This window comes from Pezoporus wallicus, unplaced genomic scaffold, assembly GCF_028554395.1.
Source record: "Pezoporus wallicus isolate ANWC-B61680 ecotype Strahan unplaced genomic scaffold, APGP_CSIRO_Pwel_v1 contig_2384, whole genome shotgun sequence".
In the NCBI taxonomy this organism is placed as follows: Eukaryota; Metazoa; Chordata; class Aves; order Psittaciformes; family Psittacidae; genus Pezoporus; species Pezoporus wallicus.
Window position 1 is genome coordinate 8,761,884 of NW_026640488.1, and position 26,763 is coordinate 8,788,646.

Consider the following 26,763-nt stretch of genomic DNA (forward strand, 5'->3'; position numbering starts at 1 on the left):
ATTGCCCAGGGAGCTGGAGTGGCTCTGGCGGTATCCCCCAGCTCTTCCCCAAAAGGTATCCGGGGAATCATTCCCCTCCCCTGCCCTCCGAAGCCCTTGCAAGGAAAGCAGGCCCGATGCGTTAGCCTAAGTACGAAGCATCTGAGGAATTTCCACCGGGGAAGAGAGCCCTTTCCGCGGGGCCGGCGTGGCGGCCCGGCCTGCCGCGGGGCTGGGACTGGCGGGCTCAGGCCCCTGAGGGGCGTACCTCCAGGCATGGAAGCGTTTAGCCGTGTCGGCGGTATTAACTCCTAACAGGGTGTGAAAAGTACTGGGGACTGAAAAAGCTGTGGGAAAGTGGATTCTTTCCAAGCCGAGCAGGCTGGAGCTTTCCTCTCTTCCGCAGACGGACACTTTGCACTGCTCTCGCCGCCTGGCCCCGAAGGAGCAGTCCCTTCTCTGCAGCCATGGATCAGGGAGACCGGCAGGTGCGGTGCCTCCCGCTGTTTGACCGGGAGCTCTTATAGCTGGAAGGCACAGTATCACGGTTTGCCACACCAGCCCGCTGGCCCCTGTCACCCTGCCAGCGCCATGTCGCCGGGCGCGGGAGATGACAGTTCTGCACAAGAGGCCCTGGTCTCTCCGGGCCGGGGCTTCCCGGCTTCTTTAGTGCCGAGATCGGAGGCTGGGCCTTTCACCCCTTTGTCCTTTCCGAGTACCCATTCCTGGCCCCGCAGCCGCGGCCGGCTGAGCAGGCACTGCAGAGCTCCCGGCCAAAAGCCTCCGGCCTCTCTTCCTCTTCTTCCAACACTCTCTTGCCGTTTTATTCTTTTTTTTTCCCGGTACATCCGTTTTGGGTGTTTTGGAGTTTCCTCGTTTTCTTTTTTTTTTCTTTTCTTTTTGAGTATGAACAGTCCGAAAAGTGAACACGGGACAAATATTTCGGACCTGATCAAATTTAATCAGCCGTTAACACTTGTGTAGTTAGAGCAGAGATTCACGCCGCTGGCACAGACTCTCCAGGGGACCATCATGAGCTGTAACCTGTGTTCACATATGTAGAAAGTCCCTTTTCTCGGAGGGGTGGGGAGAGTGTGTTAAACAACGAGGGTTGCGGTAAGTGTATGCACATATATATATACATATATACATATACATATATACACATACATATAACCTCCCCCCACCGAAAAAAAAACCCGAAAGAAGTAAATAAAAGATTTGGTTTCTCCCCACCGGAGAAGACGGCGGATAGCGCAAGAGCTCCCTCCTGCCAACCTGCCCTTCCCGAGGAGCGAGCACGGAGGCTCCGGGGGTAGCAGACAAGCCCCAGGCTCCCGTGCCGCCGACTGCCCCCGCCTGCTGAGTGCCGCCCCCGCCCCGGGAAGGGGCCCGGTGGCGGCACTGGAGTGGGTGGTGATGAAGCCGCCGCCAGACTCCAAAGGGTCCTCGGGAGAGAGCGGTGTGGGGCGAGCCCCTGGAGCGGAAACCGAGCATCGTAGCGCTTACCTGGCTAGGGCAAAAGGCACAGAGAGAAAAACCCTCCTCTGGGAACAATAAATACAAATCCTCCCTGTGCGCTCACGGGCCCGCGGTTTGTGTCCAGTGGCCAGCGGCGGGAAGAGGCACGGGCAGCGGGCTATCCACCGGCGGCTCGTTGCTGTCGGGCGGGCAGGGCTGGAGCGGCCGCAGTGCCCTGCTCGCCCAGTCGTTCCCAGGAACCCCGAGATAAAAAGACAGGCTCCTCCTGTGAATAAATGCATTTCTGAGCATCAGAGAGAGGCTTTAAACGAATAAGAAGGGGGAAGGGCAGAAGCCCCCCCCCCCCTCCGACCTGTGATTGAGGGACAGTTAAAAATAATTGCCCGTGTTAAGAGGCAGAAGACCAGGTTACAAGGAGAACTACCTTTTTTCAAAGACCGCTAATGGGCATGCGATTCATTAGGTTACTTAATCCTAATAACCTCGCTAGCATCAGTCCCGTTGACCCCGCCAGCGAAACCCTATAAAACAGGCAAGGGGAATGTCCAACATCTGAGCACATTTATTAGCATTATGTTCCTGAGATAATATGGCCTCGGCTCCCCTGCATTCCGCTGCAGGCAGGTTGGGGAAAGGGGGAGCTCTGGTTTGGGAAGGGCTGAGCACAGGACCAGGGTTCTGGGATAAGCGTGGCTGGTCCCACCGTCACTGTCACCAGCAGTCTCCCCTCCTCTCTGCTCTCCTCCTCCGGTCCCCGTCTCTCCAGCCAAACAATAGCTACATTTGTGGCGAGCATTTTTTCCCTCTGATTAAACCCAGGCCAACCAATGGCAGCCAGGACGAAACAAAACGCACAGAGTAACATTTCGATCATAAACGGGAGTTAACAGCTTAAAAAGAAGAAAGAAAAAGGGGGAGAGGGAAGCTTCTTTCCACCGAAACGCGCCAGTGAGTCACTGCTATATCACCCTCCGTGAAGGAGGCGGCTGAGGGGGAGACAGGGAAAAGGGAAACCAGGGAAGCAGTAAGCCCGGTTCCTCCCGTGCCTTCCAGAGCTCCAGACAAACCGGACGCCTCCCCGGCATCTCCCTGCCAGGGTGAGGTCTCTGTAATTTACGACAAGCGAGTTGTTACTGAATTTGCCGCCGCTCCGAGCGGGGCTGCTCGGGGAGCAGGCACATGCAAGCGATTAGAGGACCAGGGGGCTCCCGCCGGCAGGGCGACTGCTGCCAGCGCTGCTCCAGGGGGGACGGATGGGCCCTCCCGGAACCTGCAGCCCCCACGGGGGGCAGCGCCACTCCGTTCCCGGCGGGGTCCTGTCCCCTGCGCCAGCAGTTAAACCCCTCCCAGATCTGAAGCGGAATAAACCGTCTTCAGGCTTCGGCTCTCCCCGGTTCCCCTACCAATACCTTTTGGAGTTTTGAGTTTTGTTGTTTTGCTTTGGTGCATTCATTCTCCTCTCGATTTCTGGAGGAAAAACCCGCGCAGAGGCAGTGGGCTGGCGTTGTTTAAGAGCCGGCTGCACCATTACCGGTGCTGGCCGGGGGTAACGGGTTCTCCCGACAGAGACCGGCCCCGACTCCCCCCCCGTCCCGTCCCGTCCCGTCGCTGCATTTCGCAGCAGCAGGAGCCGCCGGCGCATCCCCCGACGCCGTAATACCTCCCAGCAGAAGGTGGCCGGGAAGCGCCCAGCCCTCACAGAAGCTGACGAGACCCCTTGCTATTTTTGCAACACTTTTAACACGCTGACAGCGATGAAAGAAAGAAAGAAAAGCGGCGGGGACGGAACAGCAGCGCCCTGCCCAGATGCCTGTTCCCGGTGCTGCCGGCTCTGCAGAAGGTTTGATGGTGACAGACCACGAGAGGTCTTGACAAGTCTGCAAGCCTCTCTTCCCGGGAGCGGCGCCGGCCTCGTCCCTGGCGTGCCCGGGGCACCGGCAGCTCCGCCGCGGTAGGGCTGGAGAGAGGTGCCCCCCACATCTACCATTCTCCTTTTTTCCTCAAGGGCTTTTTGAACTTGTAAAATGCTGCTCTGGCTTGGAATTTGTCATAACAGGAGTTCTCTTTATTTATGAGGTTATTTATTCCTCTTACACACAACAACAATATCCCGAACACAGTCCATTTGAAAGAAGGACATCCCAGAAACAAAAAAGAAGGGGTGGGGGGAGGGGAAGTGAGAGAGAATGAGAGAAGGGAAGAAAGAAAAAGAAAGAAGGAAAGAAAGAAGGAAAGAAAGAAGGAAAGAAAGGAAGGGAAGGAAGGAAGGAGGAAGGGAATGGAGGAAGGAAGGAAGGAAGGAAGGAAGGAAGGAAGGAAGGAAGGAAGGAAGGAAGGAAGGAAGGAAGGAAGGAAGGAAGGAAGGAAGGAAGGAAGGAAGGAAGGAAGGAAGGAAGGAGAAAGAATGAAAGAAAGAACAGAAGGGAAGGGAATAAAGAAGAGAAGGGAAGGGAAAAAAGGGAAGGAAGAAACCGCACATGCCAGCCCTCCAAAATTAAAACAAGAAGCCCAGAAGTATGCTTTTTGGTATTAATGCTATTTAACATTTTAAACTCCGGAAACTTCAAACAAACTTTTTGCAGGGAAAAGAAAAAGGAAAAAACTATTCTCTGGAAACCATTTGTTCACAACTCGAACTGTGCCGTTTTGGCTTAGAAACAAAACTAGAGACGCCCAACCCTGTCCCCCCTTCCCCCGGCATACATCTTTTCAGCACACATTTTAAAATAAATATCCTTACGAGTCTTTCCAGAATGCCTTCTTGTTATGAATTGATAGGATACAACATAACCCAGCTGTGTGCCTGGAAGTTGGGATTTAGTCCTTTTAATACCAGAACAACATCTGCAGGGAAAACAATCACGGCGGGTTCCCCCCATACACACATTATGCACTGCCGGCTGCGGGGTGGTGTCACCCCGTCCCGGGCTCGGGGTGCGGATGCTCAGCGGGCACCGGTTATGGGGGTACACTCCCGGCTGGGGTGCAGCCCGGCTGAGCAGACGGCTGGCACTTCGTGGGCTGGATGTGGAAAACCCGGGGAAAGAGTCCCCAGTTATTCCTTGCTTCGGGAAGGAGAAGATGGTGTTTTCTTCCTGACTCTCCCTGCAAGTCATGCAATTTACCATGCTTTGCGTCCAGCTCCTCAGCAAATAAAAATAAACCCAAGCAAATTCCCTGAACTACTCTCCACAGAATTTAATGAAACAGCGACAAGGTTGCCAGAGGTCTCCTCGAAGGTGTCTGGCTTGGGAAATATGGGCCGAATCCGACACGTTTTCTCGTCCCAGCCGAAGATTAATTCAACCTCTAGAACACGTTCGTAGAAGGCTTCTTAATAAAGTTTTCCTGTAGCTGTTTTGCCTTAGAAGAGCATTTATCATTAAAAACAAAACAAAACCGCAGAAAGCATTTGCAGTGTGAGCTCCTGTTTTGGAGCTTACAACAGGTGTCAGAGCCCTCTTCGGGGGGTGGGGGAGTTATATGTACCTATGTCTCTATATATGTACAATTAAATAAAATGACCACTTTGTCCATTTTAAACCATATGTGTGCAAAAGCAATCATAGAAAAACGGTGAAGTTTTAAACACCTCTGCTCATAGAGCTCAGACTCAGAATATATTATATGACCTTATCGTCATGTTTCAGTCTGTATTTTCCTGTCTCTTTTGATGAGACGCTGAGTGGGAGCTATCGCTTCCCATCTTTAATAACCTGTACTCTTTCAATCTTAGGTTAGCGTATGTCTTCTTAGGGCTGGGTAGGTTAAAGAAATATTTAATTTCAAAAATAAGATGCGCCAGTAGTGGCATTGCAAATCACGTAATAAATGCAACAGTACTGACATCTACTACGATGATCGTCCACCAGAAATAAAAAACTATGACTAAGTACATGGTTGAGGTCATTTACCTCTAGAAAAAGAGTTACAGCTTGTATGCCTCCCTGTATTCAGCGTGATATACCTTTTCCTCAGCCAAGAGAGGTGGAATATAAATAAAAAGAACCTCCGAGCTCGTTGTCAGGCAAGGAACATCATTTCGAACAGATGTTTTACAGAGTGGGAGCCAGCCACCAAAAGCCCTGAAGGCTGAGACCTTAACCCAAGTCAATGCAAAGCTCTTTCATCCATCCATCCATCCATTCATCCATCCATCCATCCATCCATCCATCCATCCATCCATCCATCCATCCATCCATCCATCCATCCATCCCCCCCACCCCCACCCCCAAGTTCCCTATGCGCATATACTCAAACATTCCTGCAGCTAGTGCCTAACGCGGCGTGTTACTCCAGGTTGTAGAGAGGAGATGCGCATAATCCCCTCACAGGTCTAGTGACTTTAGGCTGCTGGTTGTTTATGGAAGCTTCGGAAAATTTAACAGATGTATATGGGACGATTTTTTCCCTTTTCTGCCCCGCGGCAACCCCGCTAAGCGAGTACAGGCGCTCGCCGCGTCAGCCACCGGCTGGGCAGGGAGAAAGAGCTCCGAGGAAGACGGATCCGGGCTCCCGGCTCCCCCAGCCGGGGGATGCGCGGGAAATGCGCTGAGCTCCCGACAGGGAGCAGCCCGGCACCCCCTGCCCGGCCGATGTGAGCAGGGACGAGGCTCACCCCTCCCTGAGCACAAACCACGGCTTGTCTCTCCTCCTTTTCCCCTCCCGGGACCTCACTGGAGTCAAGCCCGAGCCGGTTTCAAAAAGGCAAACTGCCTGTTTCAGAGCCCAGCCCGGCCCCGTGATACAGCACTTAGGAGGATGCTGTGCGGCTGAGGGAAGGATGCCAGGGTAGCCCCGACGCGGGGGGGGCTGGGGCTGGATTTAAAGGGAGGAGGCAGTGAAACACTGAAAGCCCCGCAGCTTGCAGCTCCCATTGCAGTGCCCACGGCAAGGCAGGCTCCGGCAGGGACGGGGGTTCACAGCCCGGGGTGCTGCGGAGCCCCGGCAGCGGGGAACTGCTTCTTTTCCCATATATATCTGTGTATATATAGGTATATTTATAATTATATCTACACAACTATATGTATATTATTCTTTTTCCCTCCCACAATGTGCCGACTTCATAAGCAGAACACAGCAGAAGGGGAAAGAGAAGTTGCCCTGCCCTGCGCCCGCCCTTCCTTCCCCCAGCCGCAGGAGCTTCTAGGTCTGTCTGTCTCGCCCGGAGGATGGATGTGCTTCATGCCCCCGCCGCGCAGGGAAACCCGGCCCGTCCTGCGAACGACATGTTGCCTAAATAAAGATAAAACGTGCTATACATCACAAGCTTTCCCGGTTATTCTCAATGACTTGTCGATTCCTTTCCCCCTCTTTCTACACACACACCCCCACCCCCCCCCCACCCCCCCCCCCCCCCCCCCCCCCCCCGGCACACGTGCAATGATAGAAAATGGTTTTAAATGACGAAGGGTCACGTAGAGCCATCCTGATCGTTTAGTAAAAATAACAGAGCTATTATAGAGCTGAAGGAAGGAGCCAGGGAGTCCACCCACACATGCTTCAATATTGTGCCTCCACTGAATACACACAGAGGCATATATATATTTTTATATATTTCTATTTTATGTACATATTTATATATCTATATATATAAAAATGCATATATATTTATATATGTGTGTGTGCAGAGGGATGGTGCCCCTCAGCACCCTCTCATCAGGCAGGAAAAGTGCGCAGAGGTGCCGGTGCGCACCCATGTGTTTCGGGGACGGGGGGTGGGATACAGAGGCGCTGCTTGCATGTCCGGGATGGAAATGCACATAAAGCCTTTTATGAAAGCTCGGGAGACAGCATTTGTTCACTAACCTACACTGTCTTCTTTTTTTCCATCTCTATTGTCGAAAACTGGAAATAATTAAATTCTTTAAAGGTTTGCTTTTGAAACCGTGGCTGGAGTAAACCATGATTCAGGTGTAAATAATTACCAAAGTCATGAAAGCGACAACTGCTACATGTGGTTTATTCATTGCTTTCTTTCCCTGCTTCCCCCCCCCCCCCTTCTTTTTTTTTTAGTCGTTTGATCATTTTAATCCTTACTGTTTGCCAAATTCACATATTTGTAATTTACTAAACTTTATCGTCTCTACAGGGATAGGGATGTTGTACATTACTTTCCAGACTCGTCCTTCCCTGTGCTGGTGAAGAAGCCTGTCTGGAACAAACTGGATGTTCCTCAAGAAGGGATAACGCTATTACCCCGGTATTTGGAAAAGCTTTCCATATCAGATTAGAGAAATTAGAACTGAATAAAAAATGCTTCCCCTTTCATAAACGCAACCAGACCTACTCGAGTTTAGACTCCGGAGAAGAAATGGGCTATTGAAGAAAAGAAATTGTTCAAACACAATAGATCCATGCCCAAATAAAAGCATTCCCTGGGGTAAGAGAAACAAGATCTGGCCCTAGAGCACGAAAATAGAAGTACCTATTAAGTAAAGCCTTGGAGAAACAGGAGAAACATGGATGTATAATATACACCATATAAACAAAAGACCAGGATTGATTTAATTCCCATTTTCTTCGGCCTGCTCCTACTTTTTTTTCTCCCCTTAGACTACAATTTCAACCCATTTGTCTTTTCAGAAAGCCATGGTGGAAAAAGGCAGAGAAAACAACTTTTTTTTTTTTCTTGCGTGTGTCCTCTTTTAAAACCTTTTTGCATAGTAAGACACCACTTGAACATGTTCTGGTGTTGTAAAAGTGTTTTTTATCGGGCTGTAAATTACTGCCCCTCTGACAGAGCAGCCGGAAATGTAAATCACACCGTAGAGCTGAAGTTATGAAAAAGTTTGTTCCCCTTTCTGTGTCCCAGGAAGATCGAAGGGCTGCTGGATTGGGAAGGGAGGGGGGAGGCTTGTTTACTATTTTCCTGCTCCACCAAACTGTTGGCTCCACGGTGCCTGGGACTTTGATGAGAAAGAACGGACAATGTGCAGAGTCCCTTCCTATGACACCCAGGCCACCGCCACTTGGGAGGTCCTTTGGCCTAATGCAACCACAGCTAACTGCTCCCAACAGGAGGCTCTGTGGATCAGGCAGGGTCACAATTATACTTCTGCTACAGGCAAGAGCTTTTCTTTCTTTTTTTTTTTTTTTTTTTTTTTTTAGGGAGACGGCTAAAGAAAGAGAGGGGAGGGGGGCTGGGCGAGCTGTTGAATTAAAGCCTTTCAATTCGTCTGAGGAAGGAAAGACGGAGGTTAGTAGAAACCGTCTCCAGCAGGCATGAGCAAAATCAGGTATCCATCCATAGGAAAGCGATGGGGACAGCTATCACGCCAGACACCCCGCCGTGAGCAACAGGCCTCCCTCCGGCCGTGAGAAGTGCTTTGGGGATTAATCAGCCAGCGGGAGAGCTCTCTGGTGCCAGACATTCCATGTGCATTGCTGCTCTGAGGTGGGGAGCACCACAGCCCCTCCCGCAACAAGCCCTTAAGCATCACCCACTGGAGTGGAGCGGGAGAAAGGCTCCAGGAGAAGACAATCCAGCACCTTGGCCTCTCATTTCGGCACCCTGAGGGCGGCGAAATGAGAGGCCAAGAACGTTTCCTGGGGATGGCGGGGGAAGGACAGCAGTGTTAATACACGTTCTATATCCCGGAGAGGGGGATGAGTTTCTCGGCGCGGAGCTGCTAAACCCCGTGCTTGTCGCCGTTTATGTGCAGCGGTGAGGAAAGGCCGGGGAGGAGGAAGAGGGGAGCTTCCGACCTCCGCCGTTTCCCAGGGCGGCGGCTGCCGCCGGTGCCGGCGATGGGAGAAGCGCAACTGGATCCTTCCCGCTCCCTGCGGCCGGGCTGGGTGAGCGGCCAGCGCCCGCGGCTCCCATCCCCTCCTCCCGCCGCTCTCCCTTCCGCCCCCGCTCTCCATTTGAAACCCCCGAATTTATCCCCTCTCCGTTACCAACCCCGGCAGCCCGATCCCCACCCGGCCGGGAGCTTTGGGCAGACCCGGCTCTCGAGTTCTGCGTCCCCCCCGGGGCCGGTGAAGCAGGGCGAGGGGTACCACCTGGTCCCCTATTTTCCCCGTAGCGGGGGGACCTCTTCGCCACCCAGCTCCTGACAACCCCCTCCAGGCGGCGAGACCCGACCGCGGGAGGAGGGACGGACTCCGGAGACCACCCCTGCCGCTGCCCCGCTCCCCGCCGCCCCCCACTTACCTGGACGAGGCTCCCCGTGCTCGGAGGCGTGCTCGCAGGGGGTCCGGCAGAGAAGGGGGGCCTGGGCCCCTAGGGTGGCGAAGGGCCCGGTCATTGCTCCCCCCGCACCCCGGAGGGATCCGGCGGGAGGAAAGGAGTGGGAGGAAGAGAGGGAAAGCCTTTTTTTTTCCCTCGCTTTCTCTTCCCGTTTGAGCCGAAGTGACCCGCAGTATCTGGAGAAGGTTTTTGTAGACGTTTGGGAGGGAGGGAGAGAGTTTTCTGCTGAGAAACTCAATCTGCCATACAGTAGCAGCTGCATCTGGGATCTGTCACCACTGACAGCACCACAGGGCACAGACATGATCTTCCACACAACACTGCAACTCCCCAAAATACCCTCCTCGCTCCCAAGGTGTCTGCCGGGTTGCATCGCGCTCCTTCGCCAAAAGGGGGAAAGCAACCTGAATTCCCCTGCAAACAAACACACGCAGGGGAAGGCAAGAGAGAGCAAACCCCCCTCCACTCCTCCACAGTATTAAGCACCCCCGCCGCCGAGGAAGGAGGGCGAGAGGCGATGTCGTGCTCGGATAGCGCAAAGACCATAAATGCAAAGCGCTAGCGCCGCGAGATTCCCGAGAACGACTTTAATGAATAATTTCGGAGACAGTTATGGCTTTAGGTAATTACTGCGCGGCTCTATGAAAACCAGATTTGGGAGAGAGGCAGTCAAGGCGGGACACGCGCCTCGGCTCGCCCCTGCCAACCCTTCCCGGCTCCCCTCCGTTCTCTCCCGGCCCTGCTCCCGTGTGCTGCCAGACCTCTGGGTGTCCCCGGAGGCCCGCAATACCAACCCCCCTCCCCCACCCCACCCAGCTCCAGGGTCCTCCTTCGGGCAGGACTCCCAGGAAACCTGCGGAAGCTTCAGGAGAGAGAGACCTATTATTATTATTAATATTAGTTTTCATCTCTTCCGCCTCCTGTATTTTCTGGCAGGACATTTCATTGTCTTTCGGGCCAGTTTTAGAAAGCTTCTAGGGGCTTGCATTCATGTTTAGCTTTTTTAAAAGTTCATTATACGCAGCTGTTCCAGCCTATGGCCACATATGGCATGCGAATAGGGACCCCTATAGGAGAACCGTCCTCTCTATTATCCCCACATGTTTGTTCAATATATACACAGCCGGGAAAACGGCTCTACTGCTATGCATTAACATATAATTTTACATTTTTCTCCCGAGTACTTTGTGCAACGCAGGGGCTCGTTCTTGCTTTGAACAGCCTTCACAGCTCGCAAATAAACAGCTCCGAGACGCAGACACGCCGACCCCTATTGTTTACCGAATACGTTACTTGCTGTTCCCAGAACCCTGCTCCCGACTGAAGCCGTACATAGCCCTTTGCGCCCCCCCGGGAGGACCCGCGGGACCCTGCCCCGCTCCGGGGTCCCCCCACGGCCCTCCGGGAGGCGGCTGCAGCTCAGGGCCAGTGCCTCCAGGGAGCGGGGCCGGAGCCACGGCCTCAGCCCTGCAGAAGAGCTCGCCCGTAAAGACCAGCAGTGGGATTTGCTGGAATCTTTTTCGGCTCGGGTTTGTTTCAGTGGGCTGTTATTATAATTGTTTTTTTTTTTCCTTTTCCTTTTACTTTCTTTTCTTTCTTCACTTCCCCTCTTTCCCCGCCTTGCCCGAGCCCTGGGTTTGGTGGCTGTGGTGGGAAGCCGAGCTCACAGCATACCCTTTGCACTGATTCAGAAAGGAAATGTTCATTTTCCTTTCAAGATAACAGGCACAGCTGACCGTTGCGGTACCTTAGGGGGTTTATTTTATTCTGCTGGAACGAAGAAATATAAGCATATTTTAAATGTATTTTTAAGGGCACGAAGGGCTTACTTTTATCCCCTCCCCCCTCCACGGCAAGCGTGTTTTACCCCGAGAATTGAATTCTTCAGACAAATAGTTTAATATTATCTCTTTCCTCTGGAGACGGGATCAACTTGTTTCTCATCCACCTCCCTTTTCCTGGTAGCAGCACTGATTGTAACGTACAGCTGGACAAGCGTCAGCCGTCCAAGACTTTGCAAACAGCCGGCGGAGGCTCAAGTTGTATTTATTCAATTGTTTATTTTTATCTTTGGGAAAAAAAAAAAAAAAGAATAAAAAGGAAAGAGTTGTACGAAACGTACAAAATCATAAAGTACAACGTTTGTGGAAAACGAGCACAGCGACAGTGGTCTCGGGACCCTCCGAGCCAGGGTTACTTTGCGGGCTGGCCAGCCCCAGAATTAGGGGCGATTCATTAGGATTTAATAACAGGTGCAAAGCCACCTCCTCGCCAGCAGCACGGAGGAACCCCACGATCCGCCGTAGTCTCCGGCTCACAGCCGGCTGCAGCCCTGGCCCCGGTGCGGCTGCCGCTGCCCTCGCGTATGCGCTGCACTTTGCTTCGTTCCTTCCTCCCTGCCAAGACATGAGGTGAAAATCTGCCTGGCTCGGTATTTGTTTTGGAAGACAGAGCTGTGAGCGAATGCGCCGGGAGAAATCAGGCTGAGATAAAGCAAGCGCTGGGCCGGGGGCTGGGCGGGCAGGGGGAGCACATCGCCTTGTGGAATGAACGGACCGCTTCTGCGTTCCCAAAGTCCCAAACAGACAAGTAAACAAACAACCTCGGCAGCGAACTCCACTAGAGCCGGAGCCTCCGGGGGCTCGAAATGGGCTTATCCGGGGAGCCCCGGGGCCGCACCCGCGTCCCAGCTGGCGGCCGGGGCTTGGAAAGAGCCGCCGTGATTACACCCAAGCGGAGAGCAGGATGGCTCCTAGCCGTCTGATCTGACGTCAACATGTCTCTAGCTCCTCGCTGCAAGATAGAGGGAGCTAAGCCGGGGGAGGGAGAGCTCTAATCATTCCCAGATGTCTCTAATAGCAGATATAAAGACTTATTTAGTGTCTGAGAAGAAATTTGTAATCAATGCTCTACAATCTGATCATCAAAGCAAGGACATTTTTAAAGGAAAATGGGGTTAGTGGGGAGAGCTGAGGAAGAGGGAGACACACCACGCTGGTTTGGAAGTGGGAGGCACAGGGACTCCCAGAGAGGTGCTGGCCCCGCGCATTGTCCGGCTTCGTTAAAATTTATGTGAATATATAATTCAGATAACAACTCTGCTTTAATCTCCATGCACGGGACGAGCTGAAGCAGCTGAACAGTAATTGGCCAATTAGAAATAGAAAAGATCGGAGCTCCTTTGCAAAGGCACGTATTTCATGGCCCGCAAACAAAAAGAAATAATACCAAATTAAACATTGATAAGCCCCTCGTTACAGCAGAGGGGATTATGTCTGCAGGCGAGCGGAATGCGTTTCCTTCCCATCGCTACTTGGTGGTTTCTTAGGGGTGTATTTGTGAGTAGCTGGGCGAATACGTGTGAAAAAGGAGGATTAAGGTTAGGTTTCCAAGCGCAAAAAAGAGGATATTTTGCTTAGAGGTTTTACTATTAACCTTTTCCCCGCCCTCCCCGCCCACCTTTCAAGCTCTGGTTGTCTCCGTGGCATCCCCTGGCCGCGTTTATATCCTTACAGCTGCCCGCGGATGTCTCGGCGGTTGTTCTAGGGATGCCTGCGGCTTGGCCGGAGCGGCCCCGTTACACCTCTTTGACAACGACAGCAAATTAGCACTAATTATTGCAATAATCTTTTGACGCAGAAGAGTGCTCCTGGGAACAAGGGGGTGAAAAAAACCCCACAATACAAGGCAAAACGAAGAGCAAAAAAAGCCCATCACACTTTATCGTCCTTGCCGGCAGGAATGCAGGCATGCCATGCACGTCTGATAGCAATGAGGGCACTAAAACAACCCCTAAAGCAAAAGCAGGGCTGGGGGTCCAGCAAGTTGCAAGGAGCGCCCCCAAGCCCAGTACTGCGGGCGGCCGCCTGTGCTAGCTGCTGGCGGCGGGGCACCGGGCCGACCCTTCTCTGCTTTTTGCTCCCAAAAACCCCAACGAGCTCTAAACCCCCACGCTGCTATCTGCCTAAACCGGGCTTCCCCAGGGGCCATGCCGCCACCGGGGATGTCCTCGACTCCCTGCAGGGGGGCGGCTGCGGTGTTTTGGGCATGCAGCCGGGCCCGCACACCGGGGAGCAGAGAGCATGCGTCCAGGGGAGGGCAGGGAGGGGGATGGCAGCCGGGGGAGTTTTCTGGCTGTTTTACTTCAAGGGGAACAAAAATTTTAAATTGATATTTTCTCTTGAGTCAGAGCAGAGTCGCACTCCCCCAGCCATGAGACGAGGAGGCCGGCTATAACACGAATAAATCTGGGCCATGAGCCCGTCTGCGGGGACAGGGCTTTAGGACCCGGCTCCACACCCTGGCCCCCTGACCTCCTCTCTTGTTCTTCCCCCCACCCCCACAGGACAGAGAAATGTTGCAGAGCAGGGAAGGCTGCCATCCCTTCTCCTACGTGACTCTCACCTCGGAAATAGCACCCCAAAATGCTTTGGCTCCGAGGAATTACCGGACAGGCCGCCGGGGCGACGATGCCCCCGGGTGCGGGCAGGGTGCGGGAGCAGCACTTCGCTGTTATCAGGCCTCGGCTCTGCTGGCGGAGAGCTGGGGCCAGGGCACTGACATCCCCATCTACCATCAATTTACCTTCCTCTTCCCCATTTAGCTTTTAACGTCAAAACCTACATTTTTGTCGGCTCCGGTCTGTCTAGGGCTCTTGTGATTTAGCTGCGGGAATGACCGCTCCTGAGAAAATGGCAGCATGCTCATTAACAAGCGATTAAAAGAGATCGTCCTTGGCAGATCCAGAGCAGCTCCCGGTTCTGAGAAATTAGGGTTTTAAAAATGCGGAATTATTGATGGAGAAAGATCGGAGAGCCGATTCCCCGGGCGGCGGAGCCCGCTGCCCCCTGGCCCCGCCGCGCATCCCCTAGGGAGCTGCAGCCCGGCCACTCGGTCAAAGGGAGGATACAACATCTGCAGGACGTGCCGCACTGCAGCCATCCCTCGCCCCCCACCCTCCTTTATTTCCTTTTTTTCCTGATTTTTGTATGCCGTCATAAAAAAGAATGCCAGGTTTGGGCAGGGATGGGAGTGCGAAATGCTCCAGTTTATCAGGCAAGGAAAAGCAAAACGGGGGGGGGGAGATTCTTCTTTCCAAGTGTTATAAACAAAGGCAAGTGTCTGTAAACACAGACCCACGCCGGAGCGCAGACCCGGGCTGCCTGACCTGACGGGAGGGAGGGCACATCGCTTTTGTCTGGTTGTTGTAACCCCGCAACCTCCCCACTGTCAGCAGGGGCGGCTAAACGGCGCGGCGGCTCCCTTATCTTTCTATGGGCAATTGCACATCTACCTCCGCTTAGTGCCAGTCTCGTCGGGAACCACTTTCTTGGGCGCGGCGGCGGGGAAGACAGGCAGGTAAGCAGCCCTGGACCTGGAGAGAGAGCCAGCTTGGGTTAAGTTGAGATTCTTTCAGTAAGGGTCTAAAATATGAACCCGACTTGTTATGGGAAAGGGCGGAAACCTTGCGCTTAACCAGAAATTACCCAAAATACCTAAAGCAGCTTCTTTATGTAAAAGGCTTATTTTTTTTTCCCCTCTCCTGCCTATATACAGAGGGATGCCACGCAATTCCCAGCGCTGAATGTCTGCAGCTTGTCCCGGCACCGGGGAGCAGAAAAGCCACCGGCAAGGCACAGGGTCCCTTGTACAGGAGTCGACAGGCGGGGGGAAGAGATACCGTGCAGCTATAAGGGAAGAGAGATATTTCTGGAGAAGGAGATGAACGTACTGAAAAGAAATAGAGACTGGCTGTGCAGCTTGCAGTCAGAAATAAAGGAAAAAAGTTTCCTTAAAAAATAATAATGCAGTGGTGGGCTTGAAACGTGCAACCCATGAGAGTTTTGGGAACCACAAAGTTAATATTAAGTTCACCGTAGCTCATTGTAAATCTTACGTATCCCTTCCCGGCCCCCCTCCCGCAAATCCCTTGCCTTGTTCGCTCTTTCTTCCTTGACGTAAAATTACCTGCTACATAATCACTCCGTGCAAAGCCCTCCGGCCTCTCTCGTCCTCCCCGGCACCCTTCCGGGAACCTGCCCCGCCGCCCTACCCCGCTCCGGGCTCGGCTCTCTCCGAGGAAAACCCGCGCATCGCTGCCATTCCTGATCTGCCAGGGTTTGCACCCTTGTACGCTTCCCGTTAGCCGTAGGTCTCCTGCATGGAGAACACCACCACAAGGAATTCCTATTCAGCTGAACTGCCGGTTTCTGTTCAACACTCACGGGGCTAGCGAGATCCCTCCCTCTACCCCTCCTTTCACTCAGTCACTTGTTTAAAAATAAACTTAGGAGCCATCTTTATAATTTAGTTTACTTCCGAATATTTTAAATATTATGAAAAAAAAAAAGCCATAAACAACGCTGTTATTCAAAACATTTTGAGGTATAAAACATAAAAAGATTTGGATTTTCTTTTTTTCTTTTTCCTTTTTTTTTTTTTTGGTTTTGTAAAAAACACACACAGTGGTTTATTGAGTACTTACAACGTTTACATCTTCAATATTAATTAGATTCCACTTTATCCCTTACGGACAGAAGTGCACATAACCGATAACTGTTGAAAACATCTTCAAATACTGAACGACCACAACAAAATTACAACACTAAATACCGAGTCAACCGAAACATTGGTGCAACTGCTTCTGTTGAAATAGAACTTTATAATCCCATGAATATTTATATCCAAAAGGCCAAGTATTAAAGATACACTTCACATACACACTAATGCCAGGGAGGGATCATTTTTTTTTCTCCTTTTCTATGTTTCTGTTTTCCCCGTGTGTTTTATACAGAGCAAATAACATTCACGAAACTATTAGAGACATTACCCCTTACCAAGCTGGAGTTTCCTCTTCATATATGGAATGCTTTTTCCCTCTCCTTCAAATATCCACATTTGGGGTGGGGGGGGTGGGGGAGAAATTGCACATAAATAAACTGGACGATTCCAAATACAAAGAGTCCTCAGAGGAGTGCTCGCTACCGAGACTAAGAGGACGGCTCCTCCAGTCCTGCCGTGCTCACTGCTTGAGCTCCAAAGCCCAGACATGCTGCGGCCAGCCAGTCCTCCCTTTGGTTTTCTTATCGTTGCTGCTAACTGTGCTTTTCAAGATTTCGTTCTGGGGAGACAGGATGCGAGAGGAGAGAAAGAGAGGGGAGAGGAGAAAAAAAAAGGTTAGAGTTATTCCTCCCCTTTCTCGGTTGTCTTTGCCCTGCCCCAGGAGGGAAAACTGCGAGGAGACACGGTCTCCCCCTCCGAGACCCACGAGCTGCGGGGGACAAAGCGGGGGGCGCCCTTCGCTGGGCCCGGCCGCGGGAGAAGCCACCGCCCGTGGGAGCGGTCCCGCGTCCTGCGCGGCCGCCTGCGGTCTGCGGCGGAGGCGGGCCCCGCTCTGTTCCGCCACAGCTGCCTTGCCGCGGTGCTCTCCCGGGGCCTGGCGACACGGGAGCGGGCTGGAGATCTGCGCGGTGCCGGCGCCTGAGGGAAGGTGTGGGTTACGGTAAGGTCCGTGCCAAGCCGTCCCCTCCAGTGGTCCGGGAAGGAGATGGGCACAGAAATGTATCAGGACAAAACACCGAGCCTGCGCCCACCGAAACCTGCGGGAATATCGCCCGAGTGTGCCGTAGGGCCTACTCGAAATCGGGCTTGCGCTGCCTCGCCAAAGCCGACTGCCCTGCTGAAAATCAGGAAACTCGAAGCGCGGAGCTCATGATCAGGAGATCTCCGCGCTGCCCACTCTGTTCAGGGCGGGGAGGTTGCTCGGCTCGGCAGGTAATCGCGCCTCCAGCCTTTCATCTAAGAGTGGAGGCTTGCCTCCGGCGGGGTCACTGTTTGGGAGCTGGGACAAGCCCTAGCCCGGGAACGGACCTACTCGGGGGGCCTACTGTGACTGCGGTTCCCTCTCAGCTGCTTGCAGCCACCATGCCGGACCCTGGCGCTCCGTGAGAGACTACGGGCGCCCACGGCTCTATCCTGTCCCTCTCTGGGCGGGCAGGTATGGCTCGGGACAGGAGGGACGGACGTTTCCGCCATGGACATCACCCGACAACCCGACGCAGCCGAACGACAGGAACGCGGGGATGGCACACCGGCGGGCGGCCGAGCAGCACCCTCTCTGCCCCCCCCCGGCCCGTTCAGCAGCACTGACCAGCTCTTTCTTTCTCTTTTCCTCCTTCACGTCTGTCTTCTTGATCTCTGCCTTGAAGGCCTCCGCCTCCCCGTTCTGGTCGTCCTTCGCCAGTAGGTCCATGAGGTAGGCGATGTAGCTGGTGGCCAGGCGGAGGGTTTTGATCTTGGAGAGCTTGGTGTCAGCGGGCACGTTGGGGATGCACTCCCTCAGCTCCGCGAAGGCGCTGTTGATGCTCTGAGTCCTGCGCCGTTCCTTGCGATTCGCCGTGCCCCTGCGCTTCACCGGCCGGGGCCCCCCAAGCCCGGGCGGGCCGCTCCCGGGCGGCACCCCTCCGTAATGGGAGTGGTCCATGCCCGGCGCCCCGTTGGCGTACTCGGGGCTGTAGGACAGAGCCATGCTGTAGTCGGGGGGGGACATCTCCGGGTGGCTGCTGATAAGCCAGCCGTGGAAGTAGGGGTTCTCCTCGTGGCCGCAGCGGGTGGCGGCAGCGGCGGCGGCAGCGGCGGCGGCGAAAGGGTAACCCTCATGGTGCACCACCGGGTGGTGGGGGAAACCTCCCACTAGACTCATGCCCGCTTCCTAGCGCACCCCACCCCGCCCCCCCGGGCCCCAAAACAAAGGTTTCCCTTCCCCGCCCTCCCCCCACCCCCGCCGCACCGGCGGGAGATGCTCCCCGCCGCTCACCCCTCAGCACTGCCCCGCTGCCCGCTGCCTCTCCATAGGGCGCTGCTGCAGAGTCCCCGCGGGTACCCGAGCGATCCCCCCTCCTCGGCCGCAGCCGCTGCCGCTCATGCGTTGTGCCTCCACCTCCTCCTCGCCCGGGGCCGGGTCTTCAAGGAAGCGCGCACAGGAAAAAAAAAAAACAAACCACCAACAGAACCGCTATGGAGAGAAGTCGACAAAAAAAAAATGGCTTGGTTTCCCAGCCCGGGATCTTCCTGGCCTCTTGCTGCCCTCCGCTCAAGCCAAGTCCGCCGCTGCCCTGGCGGGTGGTACTTACACGCGCCCCCCCTCCATGCGCCCCCGGCTCAGGGCGGGCGGGCGGCGCTCCCCTCTGCCCTGCGCGGCGAAGGGGCCGTCAGTGGCGGGAGGGCGCGGGCATCCCTGCCCGCTGCTCCACGGGGATCAGCGCCCCGGCGCTACTCTGGGGCATCCGCGCCGCTCGGCCGGGCGCGGGGCTGGTGGCGGCGCTGGGAGGAGGTGGCGACGGGGCTCGGCGCGGCGCGGGGCACAGGCAGGGTTCCCCGGGACGATCTCCATGAACAGCTACATGTTTAGGGCCGCTCGGGTTAATATATGTCGTCAGAAGCGGCGGCCGCCAATGGCTGGCGGCTGGGGCGGGGTCCGCCGCCCTCCGCAATAAAACTTTTTGATGTTCGCTCTGCTAATTGCCGAGCTCCTCTTTTAGGATTGGCTGCCCCTCCGCATCCATAATGTAATTAAAACAAGGGGGGAAAAATTATCATGGAGGCAGAGGTTAATGCAAGTGTTTAGCAGATGCTTTACTGTAAAATCTGCATTAAAAAAAAAAAAACAAAAAAAAAAAATCCAAAAACCAAAACCCAAAACCAATAACAACAAAAACCCAACAAACGCATAAAAACCTAAATATCGGACAATCTCAAACCAGGTACAGTATGGATCCAAGGAATTTCTTGGCAAGAAAATATGTGTGAGAGCTCGATAGGCTCCGAGGTTGCTTTACAAAGTGCTTAGTGCCGGTGCGGTCGAGGAGCAAATAAAACCGGCTTCGGCGGGCACTGCCTTGATAGCCCGGCTGCGACAGGCAATGCCCCAGCTGCGATCCGGCTTGTACCTTTACGGCCGGTTAATATCCACAAAGATGGTTAGCTCCCGCAGGGAGGGAGACTGAGCCTCTCTGCCTTGTCTGTCACCCTCCCCGCGACCGAGGGAGCTGAGAACTCCGGGTTTGGCCAGGAATAGTAGCTTCCTCCAGAAAGAATTGCTTGGAGACATTAACAATAAACCCGACCCTGACTGATTATTTTCCAGCCCGCTGCCTGCTGCTACGCACCCCGACCTGCACTCACCCAGCGAACGGCTCCGGCAACAGGTTTCAAGCTCCTTTAACTGGTCTGATGGGTAAGTAACCGAATATTTTTTTACAGCATGTTCAGGGCTAATTTTCTAGCTTTTACTAACAAAGGTACAAACATTTCGCCGCATTCCTGCCTCTGCAATTAAAAAAAAAAAAACCAAAAAACCCAGGATCTGCAGGTTTAGTTATAGAGAAAAGGAATAGTTAAATATTTGTTTAACGGCCAGGCCAGGAGGAAATCTCCCGTAGCTGTTGAGGTGTTTTGCTTTGGTAAACTTGACGAGGTTACAAAAGGAAAATGGATCTCAAGCTGTAATTCATGGATAACTTGGAGGCGAGGCTAATTGTTGTCATCTTCAAATGGAGCCGAGCGCTCCTAAATAGCTGCGAAATATCAGATACCCACCCTTATGTGTGCTGGCTGACGGCTAGGCTGATTTGGCGTATATTACAATGCAATCCTACAATATAGGCAGTGTGGAAAACTGTGTCAACAGGAGCTGAGAGGTCATAAATTAAAAGAAATAAAGATAGAGACGGAGGAGTCTGAGAAAAAAGGCAGGCAGATCCTCAAGTCTGATCTCTGCAGCAGCTCAGCGCTCTCTCCGGCTCCACTGAAGGGGCTGTGGGTTGCCTTGGGGGGAAGCACTGGAAGTTTAGGGAGCGAGAAGCGTGCAGAAAAGCTTCTCAGTGGGGAATCGACTCTATGCCTGGGCAGAAAAGACGAGATGAGCCCGAGCGGTCCCGGTGGGGCGGAGGACTGCCGATGGCTGCTGCCGGTACCAACAGCGGGCCGCGGGGGCCTGCTAGGGCCCGGGGGTTCTGCGGCAAGGTCTGCGGGCTCTGGCGGGGAACGCTCTGCGGGCAAGCGGCAGCCGCAGCAGAGGACACCGCCCTTCTCGGAGCAGTTAACTGCGGTACCGGGGAGATGGTCTCTGCAGGGAAACACCGAGGGCGAAGCCAGGCGCTGGCCCCACATTTCTGCAGGACCGGGAGCTCAGAGCTGGACCCAGCGACGGAGATGTGCACAGCGAGCAGGAATGCAGATGTATATACACATATGCGTGTGCGCCTGGGTGTAAACTGCGTACGAAAGCGAAAAAGTAGTCCAGGTGTAGAACTGATGTATACACACATACATCTTATGCGTATGCACACATGCTTGTAACTGAAATAACTGATGGATATCTGTGTCTATACATGCACACACCCACGTTTATAAATTGTATTATCCTAAGGAGCTAGAGTGTCTCCCGCGCGGATTCGGGTATTTCGGAGAGGTCTCGGGCACCCCCAGCCTCTCGGGCTGCGGCGGACGCGGGGCTTAGCCTGGGAACCCGCCCGCTTCATGCAGGGGGTCTCCACTTTTATTTTGCTGCCTTGTTTTCCTGGATGCGAGGAAGAAGAGGGCATTGCCAAGGCCGGAAAGGTATACTGGCTTGCAAACGGGGTTGTTTTTCTCTGCACTCTTCTTACTTGTGTAGGAGCTTTCCGATATACTGTAGGCTGGGCTGCAGCCGTGACAGTCTTTGTGGCAAACCTCTACGGCCACCCCGATAACATCTCCAATGACGAAGGAAACGGAAAACATGAGGCAGAGAAAAAGTAATAAAAGATACAGGAGATATCGATCAGAACACCAGTCTCCAAAGCTAGTATCGTTATTGTTTCATTAGCTTATGGAAAGAGGGTCTTTAGATAAAACACCCAGCAGGATATTATATATACTTTTTTCCTCCTATTCCCTAACATTTGTTTCTGCGTTTTGTAAAGAAAGTTTTAGAGCAAATACAGCACTTGTGTCCTCCCTTAGCTTTTAACTAATCAGACTGCCAGATCAGGGTTTATAGCCTTTTCTGTTTGATCCACGCGTTGGAAACCGCTGCAGACCAAAGTACCTTTAAAAAAACCCATAGGGTTACAGTCCGCTAAAACTCATCAGGGTTTTGCCTACCAACTATTTATTAATTTGATTTTTTTTTTTGTGCGCTATTTTTTTTTTAAATTTGCGGGGAAAAGAAAGAAAAAAAAAGAAAAACACAACAAAAAAAGGCAGCTCCAGCCTTATGTCACTTCTTTCCGTACCAAAATGGTTGCATGTTAGGCGGCGATTTATCTGGGCTCTGCTGACTGACAGGACTTTCCCAGGAGGAAATGAAGGAATTTTGGTGGCGACTGTGCCGAGGCTGGTTTTCCCTTTCCTTACCCCCCCCCCCCCCCATTTTTTCTTTAATTTTATTTTTTCTTGGGGTATGTGTATGTATGGCTACTTCTGCCCCGCTGCTTTGGCTCTCCAGCACGGCAGTCCTCCGCGGAGCTGAGTGTGACGATGGGGTTGTCCGTGCCTCCCGTGGGTGCCCCGCGGCACCCGCTGGGCGGGGGGCGGCGGGGAGGGAGCCCGCTCAGCGGAACCACCCCGGCCGCGCCGCCGGGGCCACCCGCTGCCGTGTCCCGGCGCTGAGCCGCCGCCGGGCCACTTATCACCAGGTCACTTCTCTCCTTCGGGCCAAGGGCATGGTGGGATTTGGGATAACAAAATAGAGCTGTGCTCCCACCCCCTTCCCAAGCCTGTGTGAATTAAGCTAAATTGCAAATTAAGCTAATTTCTCCGAATCGGTCGATATCGTATAGGAACGGGGATCTGGTGCCGACGCTGGGTGGTCGGAAGCCCGCGTCTGAGGGGGACTCCAGGCTTGACTGCTGGAGAGCTTCAGTCTTACCAGACTGGGCCTTTGAACAGCAGGCCAGGGGCACCCGGCCTGTTCCTGAGCAGCGAGCTTCACATTCATTTGCCCCTTTTCTGCACCTTCTTTTCGAGGGGCGTCCGATACCGACACGGGGCAGGACTGGGGGACTGGAAGCCGCCCGGGACAGGGCAGCGGAAGGACCGGCGGGAGCCGCGCCAGCGCCGGGGAGCCTGATACCAGGCCCAGCCCCACGCTTCCCACTGCGGGCAGCGGCGCCGGGTCCTTCCTGCACTCCAGAGCTTTCACTAAAGAAACAACCAGACCCACAAAAGCACTCTGGGGGCACCCCGGGCCTTGCACCTGAGGCACAGCCCTGGCCGGACGGTCACCCCGACGGTTTTCTCCCTGTAGCTCCGGACTGCAGGGTGCCTCTCCTTCCTCCCGGCTGCCTACCACATCGGCCAGCCGCCCGGTGCACGGCTGGAAAAGACAAGACGCGTTTGAATTTATAGAGTGCATGATGTCATTGACCCGGGACCAAATGTATCTGGAAGAGGTACCGTTCTCAGGTGGATTTTGGGGCATCGAAACAACCTGTGTCCCAGGGATGCAACACATCCTGTCCCTGGGCCATCGCTTAGAGGTTCGCGGAAGAACATAAACCAGCAAGAAAACGGGTTTTGTAAAGAGGCACTGGAGAAATATCATTTGAAGGTCAACCTGTCAGTGCAGGTTAATGAAAAGGACTTGTGCCTAATGGGCCTCCTTGCACCCTCCTCTGCGCTCACAGAGTCTGGATTTCAACGTCCAGGGCAGAGGGCAGAATCGGGCCCAGCAGGCCCGAATTAATTGCTGCCATTGGAGGTGGAGGAACCTTGATTTACTTTACTATTATCGGTAATGAACACCCCACATATTTCAGGCATGATAATCTCGCAGCCGTTGTGTTTGTGTACATGTATATTAAAAAAAAAAAAAAGAAAAAAAAAAAAAAAGAAAGAAAGGGAAGAAAAAAGATCAGGGATGAGGAAAACCCGAGACACTGACCATTTTGTGAGTCTCAGTGATTGGCGGTAAGCTCGGGACCCTACGCGTTTTACCACTGCATGTGTAAGCAATTATTCGAGGATTGCTTATATTTGTGACCGAGGATCCAGAGTTACATTTACATTTAGACCCTAGACAGGAATCACACAAATAGAAGAAAAACTCAACGAACTCCAAGCAAGACCCCTTCTCTGTCAGAGGAACAATAATAAATACCTTATAAAAAATTTCAGTGAACACACAGTTGTCTCTATTTACTGTTTGTCATACCTATACCACATACATACACATGTATAAACACGGACGCATTTGTAAACAGAGAAGCACATGCTTTTTTCACGTAATATTGTTTGTATTCATGGAAAAGAGGATCTTCAGTCCCTCTTGAGGTCGGCGCTGATGAAATAGCTCGCGGATGTAATTGCCTTCATTAATAAAATTTTATCTTCCAGCATCTGAATTTCAGGCGCTGGAGGAAGCAGAGGTTAGGCTGGCATCCTTTTGGGTGTAGGCGAACAAAAATCAACATTTCTGTTGTCATTTTCCATGTAAAACCTGTGTTTAACAAGGCTGGGGTTTAAGCAGTTTCATAGATCAAAGAGAACCTCGCTTGGCTTAAGAAAAAAAAAAAAAAAGGGAATGAAAAAAAGACCCCTCCGGAGCAGTGACAATTAACTGCAATTTGGCCCAGGCACCCGCACCCCCCGACTGCCGGTGTCGTCCCGCCGGTGCCCCCTCGCCGTGGATCTGCTGCACCGCGCCCGCTCCCGCTGGCCCGTGGCAGGCTGAAGCCCACGGGCTCGCCTGCGAACTCCGCAGCTGACTCCGGCAAACGTCGGCTGCTGCACACTTGTTAGAAGCATCAGCCCGTCCCGCAATTCCTGTATGCGTATTTCGGTGTAATTGAGCTGGCTGAGTGAAGTTTTTTTGGTAATTTGGATACGCCAAGTCTCCAGTTAATGACATATAATCAGCCTTTAGGTCACTTGGTCATTCTCTTATTACAACCCCCTCCTGCTCTCTCTGATCTCCTTTCAAACTAAATTTCACACAAACAAATAAAGCAAGACAGGGACAAGTCCTTAAAATACAAGAGAGAAATATTGGAGACTTGCTCGTGGGGAACTATAAACATTTTTAAAAGAAAAACCGAAAAGATAGGAAAGAACATCTTATCGAGAAAGGGAGCATTGTGTACAAAAAGCGGGGGGGGGGGGGGGACGGGACACGACGGTCTGGCTTCTGTTAAAAATGACATAAAATTAAAATAAAAATAATTACAAACAGAAATGGCATAACATAAACAGAAGTCAGGAGGTTTTACTAGAAATGCGCGGCCGTACTGTAATTTGCTCTTACAGATGATACAATCGGCCGGTGGATATGCAAAGAGTTTATTTGCTTCACTTTAGCCGGCAAAACGAAAAGAAAGAAAAAAGAGAACTAAAGAAATAAAAGTCCTTACTCTTCTTTTCAGGAAAGTAACTGAAGAAGCCGGAAAATTGAGAACTGAATGTCACGTACCTCCTCAGACCTGCAGGGAAACCCAGCCGTGACCAAAACATTGGGTGTAAATGCGACAACAAAAATAAATACTTTACATCACCGAGCAGAACATATTTTACGAAGTCAACGCTTTGTTTTTCTGCTTCTCATTTTTTCCTTTTTTTTAAGATTCTTTCTTCCCTGTAGGAAAAGACAATCCTTTTTTTTTTATTAGGTATTCCCCAAAAGATTATTTTGATCTCCTTCCAGGTGCGTGTGTATATATATGTATATATATATGTGTGTCTGTCTGTCTGTACACAGCAGCCACTCAGCAGTCGCAGGGACTGGGATGTGCGGTGCCGCAGCTGGTGGGGTTGCCGAGCGAGGACGGAGCAGACATGTCCCGGGGACGGTCCGAGGGCCCCGCAGGCTGCAGGCAGTTAGCTGCGAAGGTGAACCCCGTTTTTCGGAACTGAAGTTGATTCATAAAACCGAGAGAGGGGAGACTTCAATAGCGTTCAAGTGTTGACGCTTCGAGGAAGGAACCTGAAAGAGGACTGCCGTCTATGCTCCCCTACAGGCATTAGCACCTTTCAAAATATTATCAACGTGCGTTTTACCAAAGATCTCGTTTGTGTTTAACGCGGGGTTCAGACAGGCAGTAATTTTGCATCTAAGCGTGTGTGAGGTTGTGAGGAGTGCTGGGGCAGGCTTACACAGCGAGAGAAAACAGAGCAATACATGAATACATGAAGAGTGTCCCAAGGCCCCAGCGCGGGTCATGTTGATGTGACACATCTTGTTACTTGTTCACTACATTCCCTGTCTTTTCAGCATTTCTAAGCCTCCCAATATGTATATGTATGTGTGTGTATGCATGCGTGTGTGTATATATATACACACATATATAATATATATATAATATATATACACATGTATACATATGTGTGTGTGTGTTATACATATATATATAGATGTATATATATGTATTTCCCGACAGCCCTTTAGATGCTGGGCTGAAATATTAGCGCCCATTCTGCCCAGTAACTCCTGAGCAGCTGGGAGGCAGAGCTCCGGCGCCGAGGTCCTGCCAGGGCCCACGGGCCGCAGCCGTGGGGAGAGGCTGGGGATGCTCAGCCCTGCCCCGGCCCTGCCCCCGGCGGGGCCCGCAGCTGTCGCCTCCGGCGCTGGCAGGGGTCGAAGTGCTGAAGGCCGAGACTGGGAGGCGGGCTGGTCCCCGCTGCCCCCCGAACCCTCTAGGGGAGACCGACCCCAGCCTCCCCAGCCGTGCCCTGCCACGCCCGGGAGGAGCCCCGGAGGGCTGGGGGCGGCTGGAAAGGGTTAAGAGCTTCCCCTCCTCCTCCTGGAGCGCCCTGAATGCCACTGCTTTCCTCTAGAGGTCTCATTAGGGAAACCCTAACAGCTATTTTCAACGTTTCCTCAATCAAGCGCCTTTAAATAGAGCTCTACAAACAAATTGGCGGCAAAAAGCGCAGATCTTGTCACGGGCGAGGCCGATCCAATATTTCACTCTTGTTTGCTTTGTAATTACAGCCTGGCTTGTGGCTACCTGCCCACTGGGGCGGGTTCCCCCTGCCCCCCACCCCGCCGAGCCCCTGGACACTTTTCCTGGAGCTGGGAGAGGGGAAAAGCGGGACCGCCAGAGGGGCCACTTCCCAAGTGGTTTTAGGGAAAAACA

General features: G+C 52.9%; 1 protein-coding gene and 1 long non-coding RNA gene across 2 annotated transcripts; one reads left to right on the forward strand and one right to left on the reverse strand.

The window, feature by feature from the left end:
- Window positions 1-15,946: 15,946 nt before the first annotated feature.
- Window positions 15,947-18,392, reverse strand: HAND2 (heart and neural crest derivatives expressed 2). The gene is made up of 2 exons (XM_057419149.1): window positions 17,802-18,392; window positions 15,947-16,772 (listed from the first exon to the last, which is right to left on the reverse strand). The coding sequence occupies exons 1-2, from the start codon at window positions 18,351-18,353 to the stop codon at window positions 16,674-16,676; spliced, it is 651 nt and encodes a 216-aa protein (XP_057275132.1). The 5' UTR covers window positions 18,354-18,392; the 3' UTR covers window positions 15,947-16,673.
- A 969-nt stretch (window positions 18,393-19,361) lies between these two features.
- On the forward strand, window positions 19,362-25,236 carry LOC130604557 (uncharacterized). Its single transcript, XR_008973482.1, has 3 exons — window positions 19,362-19,413; window positions 19,797-19,886; window positions 25,054-25,236. It is a non-coding gene; the product is annotated as an uncharacterized LOC130604557 (long non-coding RNA).
- Window positions 25,237-26,763: the final 1,527 nt, after the last annotated feature.